We start from the raw sequence: 12102 nt of genomic DNA, 5'->3' as shown, positions 1-12102 counted from the left end.
TTTATCTACCGATGAGTTTTTGCTAGGCGTGATTCGTGATTGAGCTTGTTTTGTTTATAATATTTTGTATGATTTTTGTACTTAGGATTCATTTAATTTTCATGTTCGTTGTAGGATTGTGGTAAGTTTACTTTGTTTGTATGTTCTTATTTGAACCGTGCAATTGTTTCGTTTTGCTAAACTTTGCTGATTCTTGATTCTTTGGAGTTTTCACTTTTAATTCTTTGGGTGTTTGGCCTTGTTTGAGGACAAACAAATTCAAGTCGGGGAGAGTTTGATAAGTGCCAAAATGTAGTTATTTTGTGTATGTAATATGTGGCACTTATCGATACTTTTTATTAATACCGTTTGAATAATTCCCCGTTTTTGTGTAATTTTGTATATATTGTGAATTTATGTAAATACGTATACTCTTATACCGTTTGATAGTTTTTGTATCTTTTTTGTAGGTGTTTTTGCGTATTCGGAGCCTTGAGAAATAAAGTGTCGAAGACACGGCTGTGAACGCAAGTTTTGGAATAAAGGAAGAATTTTCCGGTGTGGCATGCTACGCGCGCTGGTCGGCGCTTAGCGCGGCCTGGGAGTTTTTCAAAAGTTTTGACAGTCTCCACCGTGCGACGCGCGGCCTGGAGGACGCAACGTGCTCTAGGGCAGTTTAAGTTTTTAGTGAAGGCGCGCTACGCGCGCTGGACCGTGCTAAGCGCCCTCTGCGTATTTTTGTTTTTCTATTTATAGACAGCTTTGTTTTTAGTTAGGGTTATTATCTCTTCTTTGACAAAGTTGATTTATGATCCATTCTTTGAAATTTAGAGGTTCAAGCAACATCATTGGGTGGCTAATCATGTCAATAGAGCTCGAGTGGTTTCCGATTGTGCCGACAACACGATAAGTTTCCGTTTGTTCTTCTTCTTCCCTATGACCCATTCCAATGGCAGGGTTTATATGTATATTTTTCCTCTCTTGTATGTACATTTGTTGATCTTGGGATCATTTATATATTTGCTTTACAAATCATTATTGTTGTTGTTCTTGATCTTTTTACTTAAATGCTTTGGGTTTGTGTTGTTGTAGAAATAGACATCATAGATCTTGATTAGGAATGATAACTATTAGTTTCTAAACTCTAAACATAGATTTGGGACTAATAATCGTAATGGGTATCGAGTTTAATGCCTCCGTGTTGTTTGTGTAGGTGGAGAAATCGTTGATGTGAATAGTACGCTTGAGCTTTCGTCGGTGTTGCAGAAATGGACACTGATGTGGCGTCTCACATGATGCCTGGTGATTTTGATGCGTATTGTGAGTGTTGAGCGATAGATCTTCAGATTTAAGTATTCGACGGGTTGAGTAGAAATACGATTCCAGAATGAATTCTTGTAAGTTGCAATAGATTGTTTATTTGCTTTAATTACTTTTTTCGCATTTACTTTCCGTGACCCAATCATGAAGCTTAGAACGTGAGATAGTTGAACGACAGTTTTTCTCTACGAATCTTTGTGGACTACGATACGATATAACCTATATCACTCGGTAATAATATACCACTTACTTTTGCTTGCACTTTACCGCTTCAACAATGATTCTAATTATTACTAGTGGAAAGCCAGAATGGTTGCTTTTCTGAAATCCATGGACAAAAAGGCTTGTAAGGCTGTTTTAAAAGGATGGGTGAATCCTGTTGATAAAGTCAAAGTAGGGAATGTGTCCTTAAAACCTGAAGAAGATTGGTCTGATGAGGATGATAAATCAACTATTGGAAACTCCAAGACTTTGATGCTCTATTCAACAGAGTAAAAAATAATGTTTTTAGATTGATCAACACTTGTACTGTAGCCAAGGATGCTTAGGAAATCCTCATAACAACTTATGAAGGCACATCCAAAGTAAAGATGTCTAGACTTCAGCTTCTCACTTCCAAATTTTAAAATCTGAAGATGAATGATGATGAGACTATCCAACAGTTTCATATGAATGAAGATTCTTGAAATTGCAAATGAATCTAGTATCTTGGGAGAGAAGATGTCAGAAGAAAAACTTGTAAGAAAAATTCTTAGGTTTCTACCTAAGAAATTTGACATGAAAGTTGTAACATCCCGTTTTTAATATTTATTATTTTATTTTTTTTGCTTAATTTATTGATTATTATGTTGTGTGATAATTAATTAAATATAGGTTTTGCGGTATATTTGTGATAATTATGTTTTGGGTTAGTAAGTATGAAAATGAGAAAATATTAATTTGGGTCTATGTTGGTTAGAATGAGAAATAAGGGAGTTGTTAAGTATTAAACCCATTAGTGAAATGAAAATTAGTAACAGTTTCCATAAAACTAGAGAGAAAGAGAAAGATAGTAAGAAAAGAGAAGAAAATAGGAAAAGGGGAAAAGAAGAGAAGAGAAGAGAAAGGAATAAGAAAAGAAACCTAGAAGCCTAAATCCTAAGGTAAGGGTGGGTTTTCTTCATTATTATGGGTTTGTATGATGATTATGCAAGGGTAGTAGCATGAATTGAGGATTTATTCATCTTTTTCATGAGTTTTGAATGTTCGGGTTTGAACTTGAAGTGATGAAATCAATGTCATGAAATCTTATTTTTATGATGCTAAATGATCTTAAATGTTATGTATATGTTAGAATACCTTGTTTCCATGATTAAATCACTGTTTTGGTTGGGTTTTAATGAAGAAATCGTGTTGGATAGGATGCTATTCTCGCAGGAATTGTTTTGCAGAATTGCAAGACGCTTAGTGAGCCTGGCCGAGCTAAGCGCGGCCTAGAATTCAAAATTTTATATTTTCAAAAATTGGATGGATATCATGTATGCTTATGATTTATCATGAATTATGGTGAATTTTCCATAATTTTTTGGAATCGTTTAGTGTGGTTTTGAATCACATTAAGATAACATGATACTTAAATTTCCATGTATGTTGTGAATTGTGATTACTTGAGAATAACATTGTGGAGCTATGTTTTGCTACTTGTTATTTGGTGATGTGTTGATTTTGTGAGTGTTGTGGAGATGTTTTCATGTGTATTTGATAACATGAAATTGTATATGTTTGTGCAAATGTGTGGTGAATTCATATGTGATGAATTGGTGAGATATATGCTGGTATATTAAGATTGAGAAATGGTCTTAATTGTATATATGATTGTCGATATTTGCACATGCATTTATTTATTAGGTGAGAAAGAGATGGGTTTGAAGTCTAGATGACAGACTTATTTTGATGGTTATCTGTATGGAAATGATAGACACGGGTAATCCTCTAAGGATAACATTGGTACCACAAGCATTTGCATTGAGTCGTATTGGAGTCACATGTGACGATGTGAATTGTGTTGTGATGTGATTATGTGCAATTTGTGTGATTTATACATTGGTGATAATTGTGATTGGATTTCTTGTGTGTCTTGAATCTTTTGTGCCATGTTGTATATGCAAAACATGTGATATGTATCTAAAATGGTTTGATACATATTTGTTGGAAGTGTGATGAATTTTTTGTTGTATACTGTTATACTTTGCTTATTATTATATATTTCCATAATGATATGAATTCTCACCCTTCTGTTGAAATGATGTTTTGTACAACATCGCTCAGGTGACAAGGAGTAGAGGTGATCGTGTGCTTATGAGGATATAGCCGAAGAGCTTTTCTATTGTTTTAACGTTTTCCTAGGTAGAGATAGTCTCATGCTCTTGTTATGTAACATATTGAGGGTTTCGTTTGATTTCATGTTTACTGTTGTTTTGAGAGATATTGTATCACTCTCTTTAAATTTTGGATTTATGTTGGATTATGTGATGTGACCGTAGTGCCTAACATTTTATGCATGATTATATGCTAGGAGATCTAATGATTGATATAGCTTTATTATTCCGCTGTGATGTGCATATGAAACATGATATTCAAACGTGTGTTATGAACATGACTAGATGCATTATGTTGTTTTGTTTTTTGTTTCTATGTATTTCAACAAATGTGACACCCTTGAATTGATATGCATGATACATTACTCTGATTCATGTTATATTTTACGCGGGATTTGTAACACCCCACTTTCCCATATAGAAAATAAACGAATTATAAATACATAAATAATCAGAGTAATACGAGTAGGATGTCACATCTTCTAAACAATTCACAATAACATCACTTTATTTAATATTCATTAAAATAGAATATCCTATACTGCAGCGAAATTCAAAAACAGCTTATTAATTCTCATGGCACCACGGCCCCAACAAATAAATCATATCCATTAAACAGGTGATCCAACAATAATGTCAAAATCAAGATACGTAACAATTTAACATCTAACTGAAAGGAAAACAAAACACAGCGTATCCCAACATCCCTGTGTTACGTATCAGAGCGACTCCTAAGACTCGATCAAGTAACACTCAAGAAATCCAAGCACTACTCTGGTACCTGGTTATCTGTACTCCCGAAGAAACACAGACACAACAACAGAAAAGGGGTGAGAATTACATTCAATAAATATACGGTGAAATATCACATGGTTAAGGAGTAGTATCTACACCACACACAAATATCATTTTAAGACACCAAATACACCCAACAATTACGTAATAAATAAATATCGAAAATTGGGGCGTTACAACTCTCCCCCACTTACGATATTTTCGTCCTCGAAAATCTTACCTCGTTCAAACAACTCGGGATAGGAGTCTCGCATCTTGCTCTCCATTTCCCACGTCATGCTTTCTCCGGTAGTCCCCGTCCAGACTACTTTCACCAACGGGATATCTTTACCTCTAAGGGACTTTATCTCACGATCTGTGATCCGAATCGACATCGTCTCTACTGTAAGGTTCTCTCTCACTTGCACATCATCCATATGAATCACGTGAGATGGATCTGGAACATACTTCCGAAGCTGTGACACATGAAACACATCGTGCAGATTCGACAGGTTAGGCGGTAACGCCACCCTATAAGCGACAGTACCAACTCTCTCTGAAATCTGATAAGGACCGATAAATCGTGGAGTCAGCTTCTTTGACTTCAGGGCACGACCAACACCAGTCACATGCGTGACTCTTAGAAACACATGGTCACCTAATTCAAATTCTAACTCCTTCCTTCGCTTATCATGATAAATCTTCTGTCTACTCTGTGTAGCCTTCATCTTTTCCCGAATCAACTTTACCTTCTCTGTGGTTTCTCGCACAATTTCCGGCCCAAGCACTACGCCTTCGCCGGATTCGTGCCAACATAGCGGAGTTCTACACCTCCGACCGTACAATGCTTCAAAAGGTGCCATCCCGATACTAGAATGATGACTGTTATTATAAGTAAACTCGATCAATGGAAGATAAGTGCTCCACGAGCCTCCTTGTTCGAGAACACATGCTCTCAACAAATCCTCTAGAGACTGAATAGTCCTTTCAGTTTGACCATCCGTCTGAGGATGATACGCCGAACTTAACCTCAACTTAGAACCCAAACTTTCTTGCAAGCTCTTACAAAAATGTGAAGTGAATCTCGGATCTCTATCCGACACAATGCACAAGGGAATACCATGCAACTTCACAATCATTCGGACATAGATCTCAGCTAACTTTGCCACCGGATACGTGATGTTAATAGGTATGAAATTGGCTGATTTGGTAAGCCTATCAACAATCACCCATATCGAATCGTGTCCACTCGCAATATTAGGCAACCCCGTTACGAAATCCATCGAAATGCTATCCCACTTCCATTCTGGAATTTCTAACGGTTGCATCAATCCTGCAGGCTTTTGGTGTTCAATCTTCCATTTTTGACAAGTTAAACAAGCATATACAAATCGTGCCACGTCTTCTTTCATTCTCGGCCACCAGAATATCTTCTTCAAGTCTTGATACATTTTAGTAGCTCCAGGATGAATACTCAAGTTACTGCGATGACCTTCTTCTAAAATCATCCTTTTCATATCATTGTCATCAGGGATACATATTCGATCCTGCAATCTCAACACTCCTTGCGCATCCACCCTAAAATCACTCTTCTCGGATTTGCCACAACCCACTATCATGTCTACCATTTTCACATCCAATTTCTGAGCCTCTTTGATACTGTTTAGAAAGTCATTATCAATTTTAAGCATTCCCAACTTAACACTCTGCGGTGTCACTTCACAAATCAAGCTCATATCTCGGAATTGTTCGATCAGTTCTAATTCTTTAACCATCATAGCGGACATGTGTAAGGTCTTCCGGCTTAAGGCATCAGCCACAACATTTGCCTTACCGGGGTGATAATTCAACTCAAAATCATAATCTTTCAACAGTTCTAACCATCTTCGCTGTCTCATGTTCAGCTCCTTCTGGTCAAACAGGTATTTCAAACTCTTATGGTCACTATAGACTTCAAATCTAGAACCATAGAGATGATGTCTCCAAATTTTTAGTACGAAAACAACAGCAGCGAGTTCCAAATCATGTGTAGGGTAGTTCTTTTCATGAATTCTCAGTTGTCTCGACGCATAAGCAATTACCTTACTATTCTGCATAAGTACACCACCTAAATCCATCAAAGAAGCATCGCAATAAACTACAAAAGGTTCTCCTGGGTTCGGTAACGTCAAAACCGGAGCTGTCGTCAATCTCTTCTTCAATTCCACAAAACTTTCTTCGCATTATGCATCCCATATGAACACTTTACCCTTACACGTCAACTTAGTTAACGGAAGTGCCAACTTAGAAAATCCTTCAATAAACCGTCTGTAGTAACCGGCTAAGCCCAAGAAACTTCTAATCTCGGTAGCTGACTTTGGAGTCTCCCATTGTAACACAGCATCTACCTTAGATGGGTCTACAGCAATGCCACTACCAGATATGACATGTCCCAGAAAACTGACTTCTTTCAACCAAAATTCACACTTGGACAACTTCGCATACAACTTCCTTTATTTCAACACTTGCAATACCGTCCTCAAATAATCTGAATGCTCTGGCTCTGATTTAGAATATATCAAGATGTCGTCTATGAACACCACGACGAACTGATCTGAATACTCATGGAAGATACGGTTCATATATTCCATAAATACTCCTGGCGCGTTCGTAACACCAAATGGCATCACTGAATATTCATAATGTCCATATCTTGTTATGAATGCTGTCTTCTGTACATCTTCATCTTTAACCTTAATCTGATGGTAACCCGACCTCAGATCGATCTTGCTAAAAACACTCGCACCCACCAATTGGTCCATCAAATCATCTATTCTCGGTAGCGGGTATTTATTCTTAATGTTTACTTTATTCAGCTGTCTATAATCTACGCAAAGTCTCATGCTTATGTCCTTTTTCTTCACTAACAGCACTGGGGCTCCCCACGGCGATACACTTGGTCTGACAAACTTCTTCTCCAGTAAGTCTTCTAATTGCTTCTTTAATTCTGTCAACTCAGATGCGGACATCCTGTACGGTGCCATAGAAACAGGTCTGGTACCAGGTACAAGATCAATCGTAAACTCAATTCCTCTTTCTGGCGGCACATCGGGAATCTCATCGGGAAAAACTTCAGGGAATTCACATACTACCGGTAGCTCATCGATGATGTTCTGATTCTCGATTGACAATGTTGCCATCAACGAGAACATCTCTACCTCTTCCTTCAGCAATTGTCGTACCTGCTTAGATGACACTAAACCAGCTCCTTCTTCTTCGGCAGTTGAAAATCTCACAGTCTTGTTATAACAATTGATATGAGCATAGTTATATTCTAACAAGTTCATTCCCAAAATTACGTCCAGCCCGGCTAACGGTAAACATACTAAATCAACAGCAAAGTCCCTGTTGAAGATCGACAACGGACACTTCAAACAAACAAGAGATGTAGTCACAGATCCTTTAGCTGGAACCTCAACTACCATCTCGCCATTCATCGAAGATAGCACAAGACCCAACTTTTCCACACATTCAGCAGCAATAAAACAATGAGTAGCACCAGTATCGATAATAGTAATTAAAGGCATACTATTGATGAAGCAAGTACCTCTAATTAGTCTGTCCTCAGTGCTTGTCTGAGTACCAGCCAATGCGAACACCTTACCACCAGCTTGTGCCTTCTTTGGTTTCTGACATTGACTTCCAATGTGTCCTTCTTCACCGCAATTAAAACAAACCACTTCTTTATGTCTACATTCAGACATCATATGACCACTCTTGCCACAACGGAAACACTTCTTAACGTCATCAGTGCAGTAAGTACTCTTGTGACCAGCCTTGCCACATTTAAAACACACAATTGGGGCAAGAGCACCTCCCCCACTTGTTCTCTGGCCCGGAGCAGTTCTCTGTTTGCCCTTGCCAGCTGGAGTGTCATAAGGCTTGCCACGTTGCTGACTCTGCTTACCTCTTCTATCACTGACAATCTTATAGTGAGCAGCATTATCTTCCTCAAAGATTCTGCAGCTGTCTACCAAGTTAGGGAAAACGCGGATCTGGTGATACCCTATAGCCTTCTTGATCTCAGAGCGTAACCCATTTTCAAACTTAACGCATTTTGAAAACTCTGCACCCTCTCCATCATAGTATGGATAAAATTTGGCCAATTCAGTGAACTTTGCAGCATAGTCAGTCACTGACATGTTCCCTTGTTTCAGTTCGTGGAACTCGATTTCCTTCTTGCCACGGACGCTCTCAGGATAATACTTCCTCAGGAATTCTCTTAGGAATACGTCCCAAGTGATCTCTTCACCTGCAGCTTCTAGTCTAGGACGTGTTGCTAGCCACCAGTCGTCAGCTTCGACTGCTAGCATATGCGTTCTATAGCGAACTTTTTGAGCCTGAGTACAATCCATTACACGAAAGATCCTCTCGATCTCTTTCAACCACTCTAGGGCTCCATCGGGGTCGTGCTTGCCTTTGAAGACCGGCGGGTTCTCCCTCTGGAAAGTAGCCAAACTGCGAGACCCAGCATTCTCACCAGCATTAGGTTGATGTTCCAGAGCTTGAGCCATAGCCTCCAAAGCAGCAGCAATCGCAGCATCGTTTCTTCCAGCCATTTCAACTAAACACTACAACAGAAACATACTTTAGATAACGAGATTAACAATACTCGATTTGTTAGCGACTCAACTACTTGGTCGGACGAACCGAACTGCTCTGATACCAATTGTAACACCCCACTTTCCCATATCAAAAATAAACGAATTATAAATACATAAATAATCAGAGTAATACGAGTAGGATGTCACATCTTCTAAACAGTTCACAATAACATCACTTTATTTAATATTCATTAAAATAGAATATCCTATACTGCAGCGAAATTCAAAAACAGCTTATTAATTCTCATGGCACCACGGCCCCAACAAATAAATCATATCCACTAAACAGGTGATCCAACAATAATGTCAAAATCAAGATACGTAACAATTTAACATCTAACTGAAAGGAAAACAAAACACAGCGTATCCCAACATCCCCGTGTTACGTATCAGAGCGACTCCAAAGACTCGACCAAGTAACACTCGAGAAATCCAAGCACTACTCTGGTACCTGGTTATCTGTACTCCCGAAGAAGCACAGACACAACAACAGAAAAGGGGTGAGAATTACATTTAATAAATATACGGTGAAATATCACATGGTTAAGGAGTAGTATCTACACCACACACAAACACAATCATAAACAGATTCTCACACCATCAATCACACAACAACATCATTACATGACATTTACAAACAGTCAGATGAATGAAAATGTAACTATCGACTCTACATGCATGTGGTACCAACAGAGCATAAGCCCTCAACAGATGCCATTATATTAGAGGCAATAACAAGGCATAAGCCTTCAACAATGCCAATACAGGCCAACAACAGAGCATAAGCCCTCAACGACATTGTATGCAATATGGATGTCTCATCAACATATTTCAACAACACAAGGCTTCAGCCTTCAACTCATCGCCATTTAGGCTATCAACCAGCTCAACAACATGCAACTATAATTTCATTATCTTGTAGTTACATTCACAACAATCAACACACCTTATCACAATATATATGTCCAAAGCATAACTCTTACAGTCTCTCTATGTTTACCTAAGTCCTACAGTTTAAGTAACTCAGAAAGGTATTTATTTCACTCAAGGATCAGGAGAAAATCACAAAAATGGAAAATTCTGCACACTAGCGTAACCATACGCGTACAGCTAAGCCATACGCGTATACCCCCTTGCCCATACGCGTATCATACGCGTTTTTCCAGAATCAGATTTGCACTAAAAACTCCTACATACGCGTATCACATTCTCATACGCGTATGACCTCTCTCTCATACGCATACCATACGCATTCCACCAGTAGGTTGTACTATGTTAGGACAGGGCTGCGTATCATACGCGTATAGCCCCTTGGGTGTGTCCCTCATACGCGTATGGCCTCCACCCATACGCGTATCATACGCAAACTGGTAGGAAAATTGTCTTTCCAAGTCTGCATTCGCACCAGTCCGTTCTCACTCGTTTTCATCACTTCCCGTCTGCGATTTCAGGTCTAAAACATCATAATTTCACCTATTAACTCACACCTTTCATCTAGATTCATTAACCTATTATGCTACATCAATTTTAACATGATAACAACCCAATTCCTACTCATCAAATTGGACAGTTTTACACTCAGATTCAGTTCTTCTTATGAACACAACAACAACTCAACCAACACCCAAAACCACACCAAAATTCATCAATCTAAAATAGAATTTTGTCCACAATCATACAATACTCATTAATCATGAAGAACAACATACAATTCAAATCAATTCACACATCAAAGAAGGAATCAACATGTCAATTATGAAACCTAAAGAGGGAAAGGAACCCTCACTACCCTCTCATGTTGTAATCACCATTTAGAGAACCCATTCTCCCCCCTTACCTTAGAATTGAGCTTTGATCCTTCAACAATGGTGGAGTTCTTCTACCTCTTGCCCTAACCTTTTTCTCTGTTTTCACGTTCCTCTAAATTTTGCCAAAAGAAACTATTCCTTCAAATTTTTCTTTATTTTTATTAATCTCTCATTAATCCTTAATTTGCTAATGGGCTTACTACACACCTTCCCAATTACTAATCACTACTTGGCCCAAATAACTAATTAATCATTTTACTACTTACTAAATAATTATTAAACTAATATAATAAAAATCAAATATCATTTTAAGACACCAAATACACCCAACAATTACGTAATAAATAAATATCGAAAATTGGGGCGTTACAACTCTCCCCCACTTACGATATTTTCGTCCTCGAAAATCTTACCTCGTTCAAACAACTCGGGATAGGAGTCTCGCATCTTGCTCTCCATTTCCCACGTCATGCTTTCTCCGGTAGTCCTCGTCCAGACTACTTTCACCAACGGGATATCTTTACCTCTAAGGGACTTTATCTCACGATCTGTGATCCGAATCGGCATCGTCTCTACTGTAAGGTTCTCTCTCACTTGCACATCATCCATATGAATCACGTGAGATGGATCTGGAACATACTTCCGAAGCTGTGACACATGAAACACATCGTGCAGATTCGACAGGTTAGGCGGTAACGCCACCCTATAAGCGACAGTACCAACTCTCTCTGAAATCTGATAAGGACCGATAAATCGTGGAGTCAGCTTCTTTGACTTCAGGGCACGACCAACACCAGTCACATGCGTGACTCTTAGAAACACATGGTCACCTGATTCAAATTCTAACTCCTTCCTTCGCTTATCATGATAACTCTTCTGTCTACTCTGTGTAGCCTTCATCTTTTCCCGAATCAACTTTACCTTCTCTGTGGTTTCTCGCACAATTTCCGGCCCAAGTACTACGCCTTCGCCGGATTCGTGCCAACATAGTGGAGTTCTACACCTCCGACCGTACAACGCTTCAAAAGGTGCCATCCCGATACTAGAATGATGACTGTTATTATAAGTAAACTCGATCAATGGAAGATAAGTGCTCCACGAGCCTCCTTGTTCGAGAACACATGCTCTCAACAAATCCTCTAGAGACTGAATAGTCCTTTCAGTTTGACCATCCGTCTGAGGATGATACGCCAAACTTAACCTCAACTTAGAACCCAAACT

The 12102-nt window shown here is 38.7% G+C and overlaps 2 protein-coding genes across 2 annotated transcripts; both read right to left on the bottom strand.

The window, feature by feature from the left end:
- Window positions 1-6922: 6922 nt before the first annotated feature.
- Window positions 6923-9028, bottom strand: LOC131613474 (uncharacterized). The gene has a single exon (XM_058885141.1). It carries the CDS (start codon window positions 9026-9028, stop codon window positions 6923-6925), a length of 2106 nt encoding a protein of 701 aa, XP_058741124.1.
- Window position 9029: 1 nt separating this feature from the next.
- Window positions 9030-11781, bottom strand: LOC131613473 (uncharacterized). The gene is made up of 2 exons (XM_058885140.1): window positions 11295-11781; window positions 9030-9040 (listed from the first exon to the last, which is right to left on the bottom strand). Exons 1-2 carry the CDS (start codon window positions 11779-11781, stop codon window positions 9030-9032), a joined length of 498 nt encoding a protein of 165 aa, XP_058741123.1.
- Between the last annotated feature and the right edge of the window lie 321 nt (window positions 11782-12102).

The sequence above is a fragment of the Vicia villosa genome, linkage group LG6 (genome assembly GCF_029867415.1).
Source record: "Vicia villosa cultivar HV-30 ecotype Madison, WI linkage group LG6, Vvil1.0, whole genome shotgun sequence".
In the NCBI taxonomy this organism is placed as follows: domain Eukaryota; kingdom Viridiplantae; phylum Streptophyta; class Magnoliopsida; order Fabales; family Fabaceae; genus Vicia; species Vicia villosa.
Note: the sequence above shows the minus strand (reverse complement) of the source record. Positions and strands in the feature narration are given on the sequence as shown.

Bases quoted from the DNA above. Each gene is read 5' to 3' on its own strand.
- LOC131613474 (XM_058885141.1), bottom strand. From the start codon at position 9,028: ATGGCTGGAAGAAACGATGCTGCGATTGCTGCTGCTTTGGAGGCTATG.
- LOC131613473 (XM_058885140.1), bottom strand. From the start codon at position 11,781: ATGAAGGCTACACAGAGTAGACAGAAGAGTTATCATGATAAGCGAAGG.